Below are 21,069 nucleotides of genomic sequence, written 5' to 3'. Positions count from 1 at the left end.
GAGGCGTGCTGGCCCAGGGTCAACAGACAACTATCAGAACAACAAGGCTCCCTTTCAGGGGCCACTGAGCTGGACATAAACATGTGGCCAATCAAACTGACAGACATCCTGAAGCCCCGCACACCCTTTGTCCCTGCACAAAGGGCCGTGCATGCGCCGTGAGACCGCCCTGACCAATGTGGCGGCCGCTGAGCACGCTTCCACCACCGGGGAAAACAGTTACTGCCAAGAAAGGCGCTAAGAAAACGTTCACTAAAGCACCACCGAAGGGCGGCAAGAAGCGCAGAAAGTCGAGGAAGGAGAGTTACTCAATTTACATCTACAAAGTGATGAAGCAGGTTCACCCCGACACCGGCATCTCCTCCAAGGCCATGGACATCATGAACTCGGTTGTGAACGATATTTTGGAGCGTATCGCTGGTGAGGCTTCCCGCCTGGCCCATTACAACAAGCGCCGCACCATCAGCTCCCGGGAGATCCAGACCGCCGTACTCCTGCTGCTGCCCGGGGAGCTGGCCAAGCACGCCTTGTCGGAAGGGACAAAGGTGGTGACCAAGTACACCAGCTCCAAGTAAAACTGCACGCTGTCCTGAGAGATCAAACCCAAACACAACGGCTCTTTTAAGAGCCACCCACAACCTCTCTGAAACAGCTGCACAAACGCATCTCCCTTTAAACTTAAATCACTAATTATTTCCTGAACAGTTGTGTGGGGACCTTTGGAGTTCCAGCTGTAGATTTAGTTTTGAATTCTCTGATAAGCAGCTTCACTCTCAGACCTGTTCATTTACACCGCCTGCCGAATTAAGAGCATGTTTAGGGGCTGAGACTCAGATTTCAGTCACACATTCTCTCTCGCAAGTACTTATCAAGTTTATTTTTGAATTCCTGTTGCGTCAGTCCGTTTATTAACCCGACACTCCCCGCAATATAACAATCCAGAATGGGAGTTCTTACATAGACCAGAACCGGGGCAGTTTGATCACTCTGTCTAATATGTCCTTACTATACAGTATAAATGCACACGAGGCCCATACTTGAGAGAAAGTCACTGTGACCAGTAACATTTATTAGCCAGCACTGAAGTGATGAAGGTGGGTGGAGCTTCCCCTTTTATACCTGAAAGTCCAGGTTAGGAGTGTCTCCCACAAGTTCACCCCCTTGTGGTCAATGTTCTTACGGTGTACAACTTAGGTCAGTTTTACATGGGTTACAATGACAGTTGAATACATGACATCAACTCTCCCCAAAGTCTTATTGGGATCACAGGTTAAGTCTCTCTGGTGGTTTACGCTTCCTTGTAGAGCGCCTGAGTTGGGGCTCCAGTTGTTGGGCGTTGGCTGAGTGTCTGCTGTTTGCGGTGCCTCAGGCCTGTCCGGACTGCCCACAGTGACTGGGCTCTCCTCCGCTTGGTTCTTGTGTTCGGTCACCTGTGGTGGAGTGAACTCTACATCGTGTTCTTCCTCTGCTTCTTCTATGGGGTTGCTGAACCTCCTTTTTATTTGATCCACGTGTTTGCGGCAGATTTGTCCATTGGTAAGTTTAACTATCAGAATCCTATTCCCCTCTTTGGCAATCACAGTGCCTGCGAGCCATTTGGGCCCTGCAGCGTAGTTGAGGACAAAGACAGGGTCATTTACATCAATACATCATGCCGTCGCATTACCGTCATGGTAGTTACATTGTGACTGGCGCCTGCTCTCAACAATTTCTTTCATGGTGGGGTGTATAAGGGATAATCTGGTTTTGAGCGTCCTTTTCATCAGCAGCTCTGCTGGTGGAACCCCTGTGAGCGAGTGTGGTCGGGATCTATTGGCCAACAAGAGACATGATAAGTGGCTTTGTAGGTAACCCCCTTGGATTCTGAGCATCCCCTGTTTGATTATCTGCACTGCTCGTTCCACCTGACCATTTGAGGCCGGCTTGAACGTTGCCGTTCTGACATGGTTGATACCGTTTCCTGCCATGAAGTCCTGGAATTCAATGCTTGTAAAGCACGGGCCATTGTCGCTGAGCAAGACGTCTGTTAGACCATGGGCGGCGAACATTGCCCGTAGACTTTCTACCGTGGCAGAGAATGTGCTTCAATTGAGAATGTCGCACTCGATCCATTTGGAGTAGGCGTCTACTACAACCAAAAACATTTTTCTCATGAAAGAACCTGCGTAGTCCACATGGATACATGACCATGGTTTGGCGGGCCAGGATCTGGGGCTAAGGGGGGACTTTCCTGGGTGAATTGCCCAGCTGGGCACACGTGTTGCATCGGTGAACACAAAGTTCCAGGTTTGCATCTATCCCTGGCCACCAAACGTGGGAGCTGGCAATTGCCTTCATCATGACAATGCCCAGGTGCTCATTGTGGAGTTCTCTGATGAACATCTCTCTGCCCATCTGGGGTATGACTACACGGTTTCCCCATAGTAGGCAATTGGCCTGAATCGAGAGTTCATCCTTGCGCCTGTGAAATGGTTTGAATTCTTCAGGGAATGCCCCATACGTTGCTGCCCAGTCCCCATTCAGGACATATTTCCTGACTAAAGACAGTAGCGCATCTCTATTTGTATAGATTTTTGTCTGACGGGCTGTCACAGGTGAGCCTTCGCTTTCGAAAACTTCAACAGCCATGACCATCTCAGCAGCATGCTCGGTTGCCCCCTCGGTGGTGGCTAGTGGGAGCCTGCTGAGTGTATCGGCGCAGTTTTCAGTGCCCGGTCTGTGCTGAATTGTATAGTCATAGGCGGCTAACGTGAGTGCCCACCTCTGTATGCGGGCCAATGCATTTGCATTTATGGCCTTGTTGTCGGCCGAAAGGGACATTAGGGGTTTGTGATACGTCTCCAGCTCAAAGTTCCTGTCAAACAGGTACTGGTGCATTTTTTTACAGCATATATCCATGCAAGCGCTTACTTTTCTACCATCCCGTAGCCCTGTTCTGCCTGGGACAGATTCTGGAGGCATAAGCTACCGGCTGTAACTGACCCTTGGCATTAACATGCTGCAACACACACCTGACCCCAAAGGAAGATGCATCGCACGTTAAAACAAATGTCTTACATGGGTCATGTAGCATTAACAGATTGTTGGAACATAACAAATTTTGTGCTCTATCAGAAGCCCTTTCCTGGCTGTCCCCCCAGACCCATTCACGACCTTTGCGCAGGAGCATGTGTAGCGGCTCTAACAGCCTGCTGAATTTGGGAAGAAAGTTACCAAAATAATTCAGGAGCCCGAGGAATGAATGCAGCTTCGTCGTGTTACGGGGTCTGGGTGCTCTCTGGATCACTTCCGTTTTGGACACAGTACGTCCATTCCCGTCTGCTTCTACCTTCATCTTCAGGAATTCTATCTCTGGAGCTAGGAAGATGCACTTCGCCTTTTTCAGTCGCAGACCTACCCGGTCCAGACTGCATAGCACCTCCTCCAGGTTGCGGAGGTATTCTTCAGTATCACAACCCGTGATGAGGATGTCGTCTTGAAAAACCACTGTCCTTGGAATTGAGGAGGCGTTCCATATTTTGTTGAAAGATCGCGGCGGCCGAGCAAATTCCAAATGGAGCTATGTTGTACTCAAACAACCTTTTGTGTGTCGTGATGATGGTCAGCTTCTTTGACTCACTCGCCAGCTCCTGGGTCATGTCCAATTCTGAGGTCAGGTCCAATTCTGAAAAGAAATTGCTACCGGATAGCGTCGCAAAGAGGTCCTCCGCTCTCGGTAGCGGGTACTGCTCTTGGAGTGACACCCGATTGATGGTGGCCTTGTGATCACCACATCTCATGACCGACCCATCCGCCTTGAGTACAGGCACAATCAGGCTCACCCAGTAACTGAATTCAACTGGCGAGATGATATCTTCCCTCAGCAAGCATTCCAGTTCGCCTTCTATCTTTTCCTGCATCACGTACGGCACCGCTTTGGCCTTGTGGTCTACTGGACTGGCGTCCGGGTTGATGTGAATCACTACCTTGGTCCACATGAAAGTGCCAATCCTGGTTGAAATAATGAGTCAAATTTGTCCAGGGCCTGTGAGCATGATCTTCGCTCCAAAGAAGAAATTGCATTGGCATTGCCCCATTTCCAGTTCATGACAGCAGCACAGCCTGGATATTAGGCAGCACGCCGCCCTGAGCGATGGTCACCTTTCCCAGCAGCTTGTTGAGCTCCTGGTCGTTGCGGATGGCCAGATGCAGGTGTCTGGGGATGAGGCGGGTCTTCTTGTAGTCGCGGGCCGCGTGGCCGACCAGCGGTCAGATACTCGAGCACAGCAGCCATGTAGTTCGGGGCTCCGGCACCCACACGCTCAGCGTAGTTACTCTTCCGCAGGAGCCTGTGAACACGGCCCACAGGGAACTGCAGTCCGGCCCGGGAGGAGCGAGACTTGGCCTTGGGCCGAGCTTTACAGCCGGTTTTTCATCTTCTACACGTTTCCACAATGCACACGTTCAGAGAAAGAATGAGAAATTCCTCCCGCATCTGCCCTTCTTATACCTTCAGGATAAATGCAGGGAGCGAACTTGTGATTGGTCGCTCTGTGGTGAATTTCATTGGTCTTTTCTGATGACCAATCGCAGCCTGTTTAGTCCGCCAATGAAACCGAGGCGGAAATGACTTTCAACAGTCGGTCCTCTAATGATTTAGAAATTCAAAAATCCCGCCAAAAATTGTTAAAATTGCGGATTATGTTGGTAACTTCACCATTAGCCAAATATTTCCAAACACTTTTTGTTTCCTTTTGTCTGAATCCATATTTCAGATGTAAATCCCAGGCTGTTACAATCAGGATTAAATTCGGATATCCGTTTCAAACTATCTGCAATGAGTGGAATCAATCTCCACTGATTCTGTATCGGAACACATTCCAGCTCATATTTTGTAAAAGTTGGATTTCATTGATTATCGATCGATCACCCGCAGAGGCGGCAGTGAGTCCAGAACTGGGAGTCCTTCGGTGAAAAGAGAAGAGGGACAGAGTGTGTGGACGAATCTTCAACTGATCGTCCAACCTGGAGAGACACAAGGACACCCACATCATGGAGAAACCGTGGGAATGTGGAGACTGTGGGGAAGGATTCACTCCCCGTCTGATCTAGAAATTCATTGTCACTGTCACACCGGGAAGAGGCCGTTCACCTGCTCTGTGTGTGAGTAGGGTTTCACTCCATCATCTGCTAAACTCCAGCGAGTTCACACTGGGGAAGTGTGGGAAGAGATTCATTCAGTTATCTGAATTGCGAGTTCACAAGTGACTGCAGGGGTTGGGTTCTACTGTTATTACTTCTGTTAATCACATTCTGACTGAATCGTGTTCGTTCTGTCAGTTGGGATTTGTTTCTGCTGATGTTAATCATTTTGAAAACTGGGCTGGAGTTTAATATTTTGATATTTCAAATTACACAATGTGTCAATATATGATATCTCTATGATAAGAGGAGACTTATGATGTCCTGTTAGCGACTGCTCCATTTGGGGCCTTTTCTCCTTCTAACTCTCGATTGTTTCAGTTCTCATGCCTTTGGTTACTCTCAGGGACAAGTCCCAGTTCTCCACACCTTCCAGAGTGCCTCTCTTTGCCTTGGTGTCTAGGTTAGGGATAGCTAACACGCCCGAGATCACTGAACACAAAATCCAGTCTGTTAATCATTTTCAGTGACAGGACTTTAGCATGTGCCTACAGCAGTTGTTGAGATAAGCGACTGCATCTCTTTCCACATTCAGCTGGTAAACGGCCTCTCCCTGATGTGTTTTCACCCAAGGCGCATCTGCATCCATTCCCACTGTCCCCACATTTACAGTGTTGAGTCAGCTGGGCACACGAGTCTCACAGGCTAGACGACTGGTTGAAGCTACATCCACACACAGAACATGTGTCCTGTTTCTCCCCGCTGTGATTGGTGTTTTTCCAAAGGCTGATGATAAGGTGATCCTGATGAATCCGCTGATTCCCTCAAATCTTGACGTGATGGTTGATTTGCGTTTCCAAGCTGCAGATCCTCCCCTTCTAATACCCTGCAAATGGAGGTTACAAAAGTTGTTACTTTAAGTTAAGGATATAAATTTCCACTGTGATAGGCATCAGAGCCGAGTTCAATCCTGCCCTCAAGTGACATCCACACACTTCCCAGTTGATGTCACTGGATCGGTATCAAGAGCAAGGGCACTGGATAATTTTTACTCATATTTAGCCCAGTGATAGTGAGGACAATTAGAACCCCTGAATTGCTGCCTTGACTGAGAACAACTAACAGCCCAGATCAAGGACCGAACTTGGGAACTTCCCAGTCAGTATTAAAGAGTGTTCTAAAATTTGTGGGGTTGGGGGAGTGTTAGGAAAAATATTTTCAAACAAAATTTAATCTACCTTTATACAAAACCTTCGTCACAATGCACAATTCTGAAATCCTTTCAAATTAGAAAAGCAAATCAAATATATCAAAAACAATTGAGACATTATAGAAAGGCTCAAGTCACTGAAAATAAACAGCTTTACAATCACTGCACAGTACAGAAGGGAGCGACTGTTAATGGGAGCTCGGCTTGTGAAGTCCTCCGACACTGCGAGATAAACTGGACTGTTCTTTTAAGTATAACTAGGCAGAGAAAAGGGAGTCCCTGTCCCTTTAAATATCTGCTCCATTCCTCCAGGCAGCGGGAGGAGCAATAGCGTGCGGTATCTTTATATCCTGACGCAGCAAGACCTAATAAAACATATTGCATCAGCTTAAGTACAACAACTGAAAAGTGTGTACACAAAGACTTTGCTACATATATATGTGTAAGTGTGTGTGTGTGTAAAGTAAACACATCATTCTTATTGTTAGCTCGTGAATTCCACAGAGATAAGCTATTATCTTCGCCAGTTATTTTTCAGCATTTATTTCCTATTATTTACAATGTAATTGCAGAGTGTTTAATCCCTTACCATTTATTGATGACCCATTGTCCTGTGTGCCCTTGTTTAGAAAGTGATGTCACAATGACCATTCCGTTACCAAGGTGACCATCTGTGTGCAGTATTCAGTGGTAAGGGGATTAATTCTCACCGAGGGTAATGAGCAGCCTCCCATCAGTCTCTGCACTTTATTGTCCAGTGATCACCTCACCATCACACAGAAGCTCCTCAGATTTACCTCCAGTGTGGATCACTTATGTAAGTGATGTTGAAAATGAAATTGTCGGGGTGAAAGAGGAGTTGGGGGAGGGGTTTGGAGAGAAGGGTGAAAGAGGAGTTGGGGTGAGGGTTTGAAAGAAATGGGGTGATAGAGGAGTTGGGGTGAGGGGTTTGGAGGGTCGGGGCGAAAGAGTAGATGGGGAGGGGTAATTGGAGAGTAGAGGTGAAGGAGGTGTATGAGTGAGGGGTATTTACTGCCCATTAATTGCCTTTGTTGGGTTTATTTTTCCTTTAAAATATTTTGTATTGTGTGTTCCCCCGAAGGTAGACATGGGGCTGCAGTTACTTGCAGGCACTGGGCTTTTCTGGTGAATTAATGTGGGTAGTGTTAATTGGGAATAGATTTTAGTGGGATCATTCTGTGCTGAATGCATTGCTGGGCTGCGGGGTTGTCCACAGTCCCAATGACGAGGTGCTGCTGACAACAAATCCAGGATTCCCTTACATTGTGACACCAAATCCAGGGACCACAAACATTGTGACACCAAATCTGATATGTCCTTACTACACCGTATAAATGCACACGAGGCCCTTACTTGAGAGAAGGTCACTCTGTGACCAGTTACCTTTATTACCAAGACGTCAAGTGATGAAGGTGGGTGGAGCTTCCCCTTTTATACTTGAAAGTCCAGGTTACGAGTGTCTCCCACAAGTTCACCCCCTTGTGTTCAACGTTCTCACGGTGTACAACTTCGGTCAGCTTATACATGGATTACAATGATAGTTTAATACATGACATCAATTCCCCGCAAAGTCTTATTGAGATCACAGGCTAAGTCTCTCTGGTGGTTTACACCCCCTTGTAGAGCGCCTGAGTTGGGGCTCCGGTTGTTGGGCGCTGGCCTGAGTGCCTGCTGTTTGCGGTGCCTCAGGCCTGTCTGGACTGCCCACAGTGACTGGGCTCTCCTCCACTTGGTTCCGGTGTTCAGTCATCTGTGGTGGAGTAAACTCTACGTCGTGTTCTTCCTCTGCTTTTTCTATGGGGTTGCTGAACCTCCTTTTAGTTTGATCCATATGTTTGAGGCAGATTTGTCCATTGGTAAGTTGTACTACCAAAACCCTAATTTCCCTCTTTGGCAATCAGAGTGCCTGGAAGTATTTGGGCCCTGCAGTGTAATTAAGGACAAAAACAGTGTATTGACATCAATAATGGCGCCCTCGCATTCCTGTCATGGTAGTCACATTGTGACTGGCGCCTGCTCTCAACAATTTCTTTCATAGCAGGTTGTACAATGGATAACCTGGTTTTGAGCGTCCTTTTCATTAGAAGCTCTGCGGGTGGAATCTGTGTGAGCGAGTGTGGTCGGTATCTATTGGCCTACAGGAGGCGTGATAAAGCAGCTTTAAAGGGAACCCCCTTCGATTCTGAGCATCCCCTGTTTGATTATCTGCACTGCTCATTCCGCCTGGCCGTTTGAGGCCGGCTTGAACAGTGCCGTTCTGACATGGTTGATTTCATTGCCTGCCATGAATTCTTGGAAATCAATGCTTGTGAAGCTCGGACCATTGCAGCTGACCATGACATCCGGTAAACCATGGGCGGTGAACATTGCCCGTAGACTTTCGACCGTGGCAGAGGATGTGCTTGAATTTAAAATGGCACAGTCAATCCATTTTCAGTAGGCGTCTACTACAACCAAAAACAGTTTTCCCATGAAAGGACCTGCGTAGTCCACATGGATGGCTTGGCGGGCCAGGACCAAGGGCTAAGGGCGTCTTCCCTGGGTGCGTTGATCAGATGAGCACACGTGTTGCACCTGCGACCACAAAGTTCCAGGTCTGCATCTATCCCTGTCCACCAAATGTGTGACCTGGCAATTGCCTTCATCATGACAATGCCCAGGTGCTCATTGTGAAGTTCTCTGATAAACACCTCTCTGTCCCTCTGGGACATGACTACTCGATTTCCCCATAGTAGGCAATCGGCCTGAATGGAGAGTTCATCCTTGCGCCTATGAAACGGTTTAATTTTCTCAGGGCATGCCCTGTACATGGCTGCCCACTCCCCATTCAGGACACATTTATTTACTAAAGACAGTAGCGGGTCTTTATTTGTCCAGACTTTAAGCTGACGGGCTGTCACAGGTGAACCTTCGCTTTCGAAAGCTTCAACAGCCATGACCATCTCAGTATCGTGCTCAGTTGCCCCCTCAGTGGTGGCAAGTGGGAGCCTGCTGAGTTCATCGGCACAGTGTTTAGTGCCCGATCTGTGCTGAATTGTGTAGTCATAGGCGGCTAACGTAAGTGCCCACCTCTGTATGCGGGCCGACACATTCGCATTCATGGCCTTGTTGTCGGCCAAAAGGGACGTAAGGGATTTGTGATCTGTCTCCAACTCAAATTTCCTGCCAAACTAGGGCCTTCCAATAGCAATTATTTTAACTCAGCCTGCGCTAGAAGCAGTGTGGGAGGTTTCTGCTCTTTACAAAGGAGGTGCTCACAAACTCTGCCACCTCTTGTAACCAAACCTGCAGCCTCACTCCATGATAAGGAGAGCGCTGCTACTAGCTGTGAAGGTGACCGTGATTCTGAATTTCCTTAGTCTGGGATCCTTTCAGGCAGTCTTCTCTCTTTCCAGAGAGAAGCAGGTAGAACTTGGGTCATGTAATGTTAACAGTTTGTTGGAGCATAACAAGTTGCGTGCTCTATTAAAAGCCCTTTCCTGGATGTTCCCTCAGACCCAATCGCGACCTTTGCGTGGCAGCACGTGTAGCGGCCCTAACAGCATGCTCAATTTGGGAAGAATGTTACCAAAAAAGTTCAGGAATGAATGTAGCTCCGTCGTGTTACGGGTCTGGGTGCTCTCCGGATCGCTTCCATTTTGGACACAGTAGGTCTGATCCCGTCTGCTGCTACCCTCCTCCCCAGGAATTCGACCTCTGGAGCTAAGAAGATGCACTTTGCCTTTTTCAGTCGCAGCCCTACCCGGTCCAATCTGCGTAGCACCTCATCCAGGTCATGGAGATGTTCTTCAGCATCGCGACCCGTGATGATGATGTTGTCCTGAAAAACCACCGTCCTTGGAATCGACTTGAGGAGGCTTTCCGTATTTTGCTGAAAGATCACGGCGGCTGTACGAATCCCGAACGGACATCTGTTATACTCAAACAACCCCTTGTGTGTCGTGATGGTGGTCAGCCTTTTTGAATCACTCGCCAACTCCTGGGTCATGGGAGCTGAGGTCAGGTCCAATTTTGAAAAAAGTTTGCCAGCGGATAGTGTCGAAAAGAGGTCCTCCACTCTCGGTAGCAGGTACTGGTCTTGGAGTTTGACCTGATTGATGGTGGCCTTGTAAGCGCCTCATATCCTGACCGACCCATCCGCCTTGTGAACCGGCACGATCGGGCTCGCCCAGTCACTGAATTCAACTGTCAAGATGAAGCCTTCCCTCAGCAGGCGGTTGAATTCGCATTGTATTTTTTCCCGCATCACGTATGGCACCGCTCTGGCCTTGTGGTGTACTGGCCTGGCGTCCAGGTTTATGTGAATCACTACATTAGCCCCCATGAAAGTGCCGATGCCGGGTTGAAATAATGAATCAAATTTGTCTCGGACCTGTGAGCATGATACTCGCTCCACAAAAGAAATGCATTGACATCGCCCCATTTCCAGTTCATGACAGCAAGCCAACTCCTCCCCAGGAGTGTGGGACCGTCCCACAGGACAATCCAGAGTGGCAACCTGTTCTCCGAATCTAGCAGCGGAATAATCTCCTTTGTATATGTCCGTAGCTGTGCATCAATTGGCAATAATTTTGGCCTCCTGGCCTTGGACACCCACAACCTTTCAAACTGATTGATACTAATCAAGGACTGGCTGGCCACCGTGTCTTGCTCCATTAATACTGGGCTGCCATTGAGGAGCACTTTCATCATTATTGGTGGCGTCCTGGTATATGAACTGGACATGAGCTCCATATGAACTCGCTGAACTTCAGTTTCGCGTGATTTTCCCCAGTATTCATTTGGCCTCGTAGGGTTTACGTCGGGCCTGTCCTCCTCGTACATCAACCTGGCTGCAGGCTTCATAGAAACATAGAAACATAGAAAATAGGTGCAGCATCAGGCCATTCAGCCCTTCTAGCCTGCACCGCCATTCAATGAGTTCATGGCTGAACATGAAACTTCAGTACCCCCTTCCTGCTTTCTCGCCATAACCCTTGATCCACCGAGTAGTAAGGACATCATCTAACTCCCTTTTGAATATATTTAGTGAGTTGGCCTCAACTACTTTCTGTGGTAGAGAATTCCACAGGTTCACCACTCTCTGGGTGAAGAAGTTTCTCCTCATCTCGGTCCTAAATGGCTTACCCCTTATCCTCAGACTATGACCCCTGGTTCTGGACTTCCCCAACATTGGGAACATTCTTCCTGCATCTAACCTGTCTAAACCCGTCAGAATTTTAAACGTTTCTATGAGGTCCCCTCTCATTCTTCTGAACTCCAGTGAATACAAGCCCAGTTGATCCAATCTTTCTTGATAGGTCAGTCCCGCCATCCCGCGAATCAGTCTGGTGAACCTTCGCTGCACTCCCTCAATAGCAAGAATGTCCTTCCTCAAGTTTGGAGACCAAAACTGTACACAATACTACAGGTGTGGCCTCACCAAGGCCCTGTACAACTGTAGCAACACCTCCCTGCCCCTGTATTCAAATCCCCTCGCTATGAAGGCCAACATGCCATTTGCTTTCTTAACCGCCTGCTGTACCTGCATGCTAACCTTCAATGACTGATGTACCATGACACCCAGGTCTCGTTGCACCTTCCCTTTTCCTAATCTGTCACCATTCAGATAATAGTCTGTCTCTCTCTTTTTACCACCAAAGTGGATAACCTCACATTTATCCAAATTATACGTCATCTGCCATGCATGTGCCCACTCACCTAACCTATCCAAGTCACTCTGCAGCCTAATAGCATCCTCCTCGCAGCTCACACTGCCACCCAACTTAGTGTCATCCGCAAATTTGGAGATACTACATTTAATCTCCTCGTCTAAATCATTAATGTACAATGTAAACAGCTGGGGCCCCAGCACAGAGCCTTGCGGCACCCCACTAGTCACTGCCTGCCATTCTGAAAAGGACCGTTTACTCCTGCTCTTTGCTTCCTGTCTGACAACCAATTCTCAATCCACGTCAGCACACTACACCCAATCCCATGTGCTTTAACTTTGCACATTAATCTCTTGTGTGGGATCTTGTCGAAAGCCTTCTGAAAGTCCAAATATACCACATCAACTGGTTCTCCTTTGTCCACTTTACTGGAAACATCCTCAAAAAATTCCAGAAGATTTGTCAAGCATGATTTCCCTTTCACAAATCCATGCTGACTTGGACCTATCATGTCACCATTTTCCAGATGCACTGCTATGACATCCTTAATAATTGATTCCATCATTTTACCCACTACTGAGGTCAGGCTGACCGGTCTATAATTCCCTGTTTTCTCTCTCCCTCCTTTTTTAAAAAGTGGGGTTACATTGGCTACCCTCCACTCCATAGGAACTGATCCAGAGTCAATGGAATGTTGGAAAATGACCGCTGATGTTGCAGTTTCTGCAGGTATATTGCTGATAGCTGCAGGCTCTGTCTGGGTGTTTGACTTCACAACTCCAGCATGAGCTGGAGGACCCGTTGTTGGAAACAAAAGTTCCATTCCCAGCCGATCGTCTCTGACTGTCTCGGTAACTCTCCTTAAATGCGCCATTAACAGGTGTTGATTGCCCCATTACTGGCCGCATTGTCCATTGCAATGGCATGATTCACCGTTCAGCTAGCCATTGTCTCTGTTGAATTCCCCTTTTGGGTTCAACTGCATGCTGGGACATGTCCGATTGCCCTTGTCTGCCGAGAGAACTGTGTGCCGCGTTAACAATGTTGACTCCCTGGTCATTTGCCGCATTTGAGCCAAGATTTTTGTCATGCATCATTCTGGTCTCTTCCTCCCCCGAGATAAATGTCTGGGCTATCAGAGCTGCCACTTCCAAGGTCAAGTCTTTGGTCTCAATCAGTTTCCTGAAAACCCCAGCATGCCCGATGCCCTCAATAAAAACGTCTCGCATCATCAATGCTCTGCCTGCATCTGTGAACTTACATCGGCTCGCCAGTCGCCGGAGATCTGCCACGAACTCAGGAACGCTTTGCCCTTCTCACAGCTAGTTCATGTAAAACTGGTGTCTCGCTATGTGCATGCTGCTCGCAGGTTTAAGGTGTTCCCCGGTCAATAAACTGAGCTCTTTGAACGTCTTGTCCCCGGCTTCTCTGGGGGTGAAGGGCCTTCATCAGGAACTACATTCTGGATCCACAAACCGCCGAGATGAGCCCTGCGTTTGTCGGCCGAATCCTGTCCCAAACTTTCCTTAGTGACAAAACTTTGCTGTAGTCTCTCAATAAAGTCGGCCCAATCATCACCAACACAGTATCTCTCTTCTGTGCTGCTAGTGGCCATGCTTGGTTGGTTTAAATCCCAGTTTCTCGTCGCCAATGATATGTCCTTACTATCCAGTATAAATGGACACGAGGCCCATACTTGAGAGAAGGTCACTCTGTGACCAGTTGCATTTAGTACCAAGATCTCAAGCGATGAAGTTGGGTGGAGCTTCCCCTTTTATACCTGAAAGTCCAGGTTAGGAGTGTCTGCCACAAGTTCACCCACTTATGGTCAATGTCCTCAAGGTGTACAACTTAGGTCAGCTTATACATGGGTTACAATGACAGTTGAATGCATGACAAAATCCGGGGACCACTTGCATGGTAACTCCAAATCCAGGGACCACTTGCACTGGGGCATCAAATCCAGGGACCACTTGCCCTAGGGCATCAAATCCAGGGACCACTTACAATGGGGCACCAAATCCAGGGACCCCTTACACTGAGGCATCAAATGCAGGGACCATTTACACTGAGGCATCATATCCAGGGATCACTTACAATGGGGCACCAAATCCAGGGACCCCTTACAATTGGGCACCAAATCCAGGGACCCCTTACACAGAGGCATCAAATCCAGGGACCACTTACACTGAGGCACCAAATCCAGGGACCCCTTACACTGAGGCATCAAATCCATGGACCACTTACAATGAGGCATCAAATCCAGGGACCCCTTACACTGAGACATCAAATCCAGGGACTCCTTACACTGAGGCATCAAATCCAGGGACCCCTTACACTGAGGCACCAAATCCACGGACCCCTTACACTGAGGCATCAAATCCAGGAACCCCTTACACTGAGAAACCAAATCCAGGAACCCCTTACACTGAGGCACCAAATCCAGGGACCCCTTACACTGAGGCATCAAATCCAGGAACCCCTGACACTGAGACATCAAATCCAGGGACCCCTTACACTGAGGCATCAAATCGAGGGACCCCTTACATTGAGGCACCAAATCCGGGGACCCCTTACACTGAGACATCAAATCCAGGCACCCCTTACACTGAGGCACCAAATCCAGGGACCCCTTACACTGAGGCACCAAATCCATGGAACCCCTTACACTGAGGCACCAAATCCAGGGACCCCTTACATTGAGGCATCAAATTCAGGCACCCCTTACACTGAGGCACCAAATCCAGGGACCAGTTACAATGAATCATCAAATCCAGGGACCACTTACAATGAGACTACAAAATTACAGGATTACTCAGAAATGAGCCACTCGGACTAACCAGTCCGTGCCGGTGATCATGGTCTGCTTGTTAATGAGATAGCCTCAGTATGGAGAATGGTCATGCCGGTGAAAGCAGCTCCAGTTAGGGGGAATGGTGGATAATGAATGAAGAGACGATGGAGGAATCAGACAGTGACTGGTGAGGCCTGGTGACAGATTAATGTCAGAAGTCCTTTTCAGGCAGGTTGATGATTAGATGTAACCAGTGCAACAACTGTATCCATTTGATATTGTTCCAAAATAACCAAATCTAATGTCACTAATTTATTTTTCCATGAGAAATGTAGAGATTCCGATGTGTTTTTGACAGAAAGAAATGAGGCTTGCGCAGGAAAGAAGGTTCTTTGAATGAACACATTGTGAGGCTGTTTTGTGACTCGCATCTGTGAGAGGTTAAAAACATGAAATGGAAAAGGGCATGTCCAGTAACACTTATATTGCCAATAGTGCTTTCTAATTAATCATTATATCCAAAGCCGAATATCCTGTTGACTATTCGAATCACTAATCCCAATCCTAACAAATAACCACAAAACACAACCACTAAACCTACATCTAAACCCAGCCCCTAACCAACGCTAAAAACATAAGAAACAGGGGCAGCAGCAGCCATCAGGCCCCTTCAGCCCACCCCGCCATTCAATACGATCTTGGCTGATCTGATCTTGGCCTCAATTCCGCTTCCCTGCCCTCTCCCCATAAACCTTGACTCCATTCTCTTTAACAAGCACGCTATCTGCAACTTAAATATTTTCAATGACCCAGACTCCACTGTTCTTTGTGGTAGAGAATTTCAAAGATTCACGACCCTCTGAGAGAAGAAATTCCTCTTCATTTCCATTTTAATTGGGCGCCCCCTTATGCTCAGACTTCGCCACCTAGTTCTCGATTCCCCCACAAGAAGAAACAGAGATCAGTGGGGAAACTAAAGACCTGATAAAGGAAGTATTTGAACAATTATTTTGATGCAAGAAGTACTGCAAGGTATGTTAGTAATAAGTAATTGTAATCAACTAACCCATCAAAATTAGCAAAGGCAATTACAAAGATCAGAACATTTCAAAGTTGATCACATGCAGTTTGTGTGAAGATCTATTAACCGCATTCAACAATCGTTAAATACAGAAAATAACAGATTTACCGTCTTACGAAAGATAGTTCTATCAAGGGTTGGTTGAAAGGAACGTTAAATTAGTGTAAAGTGAGACACGCCGGTTCAGTCTGAGACATCCACAAGCCGGATACTCAAATGAAACAAGTTTGGGATTTGATGTGGGAAAAGATGAATTACGTGAGAAGTGAAATAATCTAGAGTAAGAAAAGTCCCAAAATGGAAGGGACGGGAACATTAATTAGTCTATTTTTATGGAGAAATCCCATATTGGACACAGGGTGTTTGAAACAATCCTGAGACAGAACATTACTGTCCAGCTCAGTGACAGGGTTATACAGAGCAGCAGGAACAATGACTGAGGGCCAGAATGAACATGTTCAGTGTCCAATGGGGGCCCAGTAAATCCTGTCCCAGTCATGACGTTCCATTCCTATTTACCCAGCATTCCCCGCGACGGAGGACGTGCCGAGCCCAGACGACAGGGGCCCAGTGCGCAGGTGCGAGACCGAGCTGTGTTTGGAGCATGCGCGGTGCGTGTAATGGCGGAAAGGACATGGTGAACATCTGTTCCGCAAAACAGTCCATTGTCCGCGGGGCGGAGGGGAGTAAAGGACCAGCGGGGAGCCGGGGAGGCTTCATAAACAACCGGTGCCCGCCGGAAGCCCGGAATAACAACCGGAATATCGGCGGCTGCAGCCTCGAGGCTTTCTCCCGGTCACAGGCCCAGGGTAACGGCGGCCATCTTTGTACAGGAAGGCAGGGTCAGTCCTCCGCCATCTTGGTTCAGTGAGCAGCAAAGCGCATGCGCGGCCATCTTGGTAAAGTAACAGCTCACTTATTTTCGACACCTCGGATTTCTCACCATCTCCTAAAGGCGCTGTTCAGTGCTCAGCTTCTGGTTACATCCCAGACAATTGTAACAGGAAAGCCCCAGAGCTGTTCACTCCCAGGGTTAGAGTCCCCATGTTCACTCCCAGGGTTAGAGTCCCCATGTACAGTCCCAGGGTTAGAGTCCCCATGTACAATCCCAGGGATAGAGTCCCCATGTACAGTCCCAGGGTTATAGTCCCCATGTACAGTCCCAGGGTTAGAGTCCCCATGTACAATCCCAGGGTTAGAGTCCCCATGTACAGTCCCAGGGTTAGAGTCCCCATGTACAGTCCCAGGGTTAGAGTCCCCATGTACAGTCCCAGGGTTAGAGTCCCCATGTACAGTCCCAGGGTTAGAGTCCCCATGTACAGTCCCAGGGTTAGAGTCCCCATGTACAGTCCCAGGGTTAGAATCCCCATGTACAGTCCCAGGGTTAGAGTCCCCATATACAGTCCCAGGGTTAGAGTCCCCATGTACAGTCCCAGGGTTAGAGTCCCCATGTACAGTCCCAGGGTTATAGTCCCCATGTACAATCCCAGGGTTAGAGTCCCCATGTACAGTCCCAGGGTTATAGTCCCCATGTACAGTCCCAGGTTTAGAGTCCCCATGTACAGTCCCAGGGTTAGAGTCCCCATGTACAGTCCCAGGGTTAGAGTCCCCATGTACAGTCCCAGGGTTAGAGTCCCCATGTACAGTCCCAGGGTTAGAGTCCCCATGTACAGTCCCAGGGTTAGAGTCCCCATGCACAGTCCCAGGGTTAGAGTCCCCATGTACAGTCCCAGGGTTAGATTTCCCATGTACAGTCCCAGGGTTAGAGTCCCCATGTACAGTCCCAGGGTTAGAGTCCCCATGTACAGTCCCAGGGTTAGAGTCCCCATGTACAGTCCCAGTGTTAGAGTCCCCATGTGCAGTTCCAGGGTTATTATCTCATAAGAACATAATAACATAAGAAATAGGAGCAGGAGTGGGTCATTTGGCCCTTGGATCCTGCTCTGCCATTCAATAAGATCATGTAATCTGATCCACTTCTCTGCCCGCTCCCCATAACCCTTTAATCCCTTATCGCTCAAATATCTGTCTCGCTCTGCCTTAAATATATTCAATGACCCAGCCTCCACAGCTCTCGGGCAGATAATTCCACAGATTTACAACCCTCTGAGCGAAGAAATTCCTCCTCATCTCAGTTTTAAATGGGTGACCCCTTATTCTGAGACAATGCCCCCTAGTTTTAGTTTAACCTATAAGTGGCAGTATCCTCTCTGGATCCACGTTGTCGAGTCTCCTCGTTATCATATGTTTCAATAAGATCACCTCTCATACACTTTGGAGTTCAAAAGAATCAGCCCAACCTTGTCAACATATCCTCATCGGACAACCCTCTCATCGCCGGAATCAACCTCTGAACAGCCTCCAATGCAAGCATATCCTTCCTTAAATACACAGACCAAAAGTGCATGCAGTATTCCAGGTGTGGTCTCACCAATACCCTTTACAGTTGTAGCAGGACTTCTCTGCTTTTATACTCTCTCCCCCTTGCAATAAAGGCCAACATTCCATTTGCCTTCCTGATTACTTGCTGTACCTGCATGCTAACTTTTTGTGTTTTATGCACAAACACCCTCAGGTCTCTCTGTCCTGTAGCACTTTGCAATTTTTCTCCACTTGAATTATAATTTTCTTTTCTATTATTTCTGCCAAAGTGGATAACCTCACATTTTCCCATATTATACTACATCTGCCAAATTTTTGCCCACTCATTGAGGCTGTCTATATCCCTTTGCATATTTTTTGTGTCCTCAATTTGCTTTCCCAACCATCTTTGTATCATCAGCAAACTTGACTATATTACACTCGGTCCTTTTATCCAAGTCATCAATATAGATTGTAAATAGTTGAGGACCCAGCACCGATTCCTGCGGCACCCCACTAGTCACCATTTGCCAACCAGAAAAAGACCCATTCATCCCGACTCTCTGTTTTCTGTTCGTTAATCTATCCTCTATCCATGCTAATATATTGCCCCCAACCCAGTGAGCTTTTATCTTGTGCAGTAACCTCTTATGTGCCACCTTATTAAATGCCTTCTGGTAATCCAAATACACTGGTTCTGCCTGATCCATCCTACTCATTATATCCTCAAAGAACTCCAGCAAATTTGTCAAACATGATTTCCCTTTCATGAAGCCATACTGACTCTGCTTGATTGAACCATGCTTTTCAAAATGTCCCGCTACTGCTTCCTTAATAATGGTCTCCAGCACTTTCCCAATGACAGATGTTAGGCTAACTGGTCTATACTTACCTGCTTTTTGTCTGCCTGCTTTTTTAAATAGAGGCGTTACATTTTAGGTTTTCGAATCTGTTGGGACCGCCCCAGAATCCAGGGAATTTTGGTAGATTACAACCAATGTGTTCACTATCTCTGCAGCCACTTCTCTTAAGACCCTACGATGTAAGCCATCAGGGCAAGGTGACTTGTCTGCCTTTACTTCCATTATTTTTCTGAGTACTATTACGAATAGTGATTGTATTAAGTTCCTCCCTCACTATAGCCCCTTGATTATCCACTTCGGTATTACTCTCAGTGACCTAGTGTTTTACTGTAATTAAACTGATCTCAGATTGTTTCTGTCAGATATTAACTCCGGCACGGTCCCAGCAAAAACTCCCACTCCCTAAATCCCTCTGATGTTTCTGCAGAATTGCTTTGTGAAGACAGGCTCATGGAGAGAAACACCCTGCACGGAATGATCCCAAATTTAGCATCTCCAAGGGACAAGGTTCCCAGCTTTAATCATTCTCTGTCCTTTCCCCCCAGGCCCAGTTCATTTGCTCAGATTCTGATAAAAGTAAATTGGGAAAAGTGAACTTTGATTTTTACAGGCTGAATTATTGCAGGGAGCTGCGCATTCGCGGTTCAGCCCCACCCCGTGTGACGATTCCCAGTGAGCAGAATAGCACATGCGCCCTCCCCTCCCCCAGCACTGCCTGTAATCACCATTCACTCAGTGAGCAGAAGATGGTTTAAAACAGCCGGGAATGGAGACACCGTGACCCCGGGGTAAAACAGCAAGCAGCAGCCTCCTAACAGCAGCGCAGCGCTTTGGGAGTGTGTCCGCAGATGGGCTCAGAGATCGGCATTGAGTCCGGAGAAAGTTCAGGGGGAGTCGGTGGCTGTGTGTAAGGGGCAGAATGGAGCAGGAACCAATCTCAATGCGTGGTGTGAGTGGGGGAACGGAGTGGCCATTCTCGTGCTGGGTGTGGGCAGTGAGTGTCCAGGGTAAGGGAGACAGAATGGTCAGAATCCGCTATTTATAATCTGTTGCTTTCTCTCTACAAACCAATAGTGAATATTCCTGGTTTAGTTCCCTCGGGGGCTGTGTTTAAGAGGCAGAGTGGAGCAGGAACTAGTTCTGGAACATGATGTGAGTGGGGGAAGGGAGAGGCCATTCTCGGGCTGTGTGTGGACAGTGTAAGGTAACAGAGAAAGTAAACCAGTCGCTCTTTCAAATCATTGCTGCTTTCTTTCCCCAAATCAGTAGTGAATGTTCCTGATTCAGTTCCAATCTCACCGTGTCTGTTGTTCTTGGGCAGTGAGCAGTGGAAACACAGCCTGACAGTGAGGATGTGGGGAGTTTCACAAAGTGCATCTATTGCAGGCACCAGGAGAGGAGTGTGGGGGAAGGTATTTTAAAGACGGGTTATATTGTTTCGGTGAGCTGTGTTCTCCAGAACTATGTTGCTGATGATCGAGAGATACATTGTCACTCCCTCAGATACATCATATTCTCCCCTCATCCATATCTTAGAACTAATAATGTTCTCGTATTATTATTCTCAGAACAAAATTCTTTATCCAGTCTGAACAAATGTGAGCTTTCCTCCACCCGGAACACAAGGAACAGTGCAGGCAGCTCCTTCTCACACACAGTAAGTCGATTATCACTCACAGAGCGCAGTGACACAGAACTGGCCTCAATCCTATTGTCACAGACAGCAGAAGCTGTCACTCCCACAGTGATCCGAAGTGACAGAGTTACATTGTGAATCTTACAGCCACATGGAGCAGTAGAATCAGATGCTGTTTCACCATTGAAACAGATCACACTGACAGATACATTAAACACCCACACTCACTTGCCAGAAATTGGCAGGTAGAGAATAAAAAACACAATCGCCTATTGGAAAACATGTCAAACAGAAAGTATAAACCACACTCGCATATCAGAAGCTGATGGGT

General features: G+C 47.6%; 1 protein-coding gene across 1 annotated transcript; it reads left to right on the top strand.

Annotated features, from left to right (window-relative positions):
- Positions 1-176: 176 nt before the first annotated feature.
- On the top strand, positions 177-575 carry LOC139249597 (histone H2B 1.2-like). Its single transcript, XM_070872531.1, has one exon. The coding sequence runs from the start codon at positions 177-179 to the stop codon at positions 573-575; it is 399 nt and encodes a 132-aa protein (XP_070728632.1).
- The last annotated feature ends 20,494 nt before the right edge of the window (positions 576-21,069 follow it).

This window comes from Pristiophorus japonicus, unplaced genomic scaffold, assembly GCF_044704955.1.
Source record: "Pristiophorus japonicus isolate sPriJap1 unplaced genomic scaffold, sPriJap1.hap1 HAP1_SCAFFOLD_33, whole genome shotgun sequence".
Lineage (NCBI taxonomy): Eukaryota > Metazoa > Chordata > Chondrichthyes > Pristiophoridae > Pristiophorus > Pristiophorus japonicus.
Note: the sequence above shows the minus strand (reverse complement) of the source record. Positions and strands in the feature narration are given on the sequence as shown.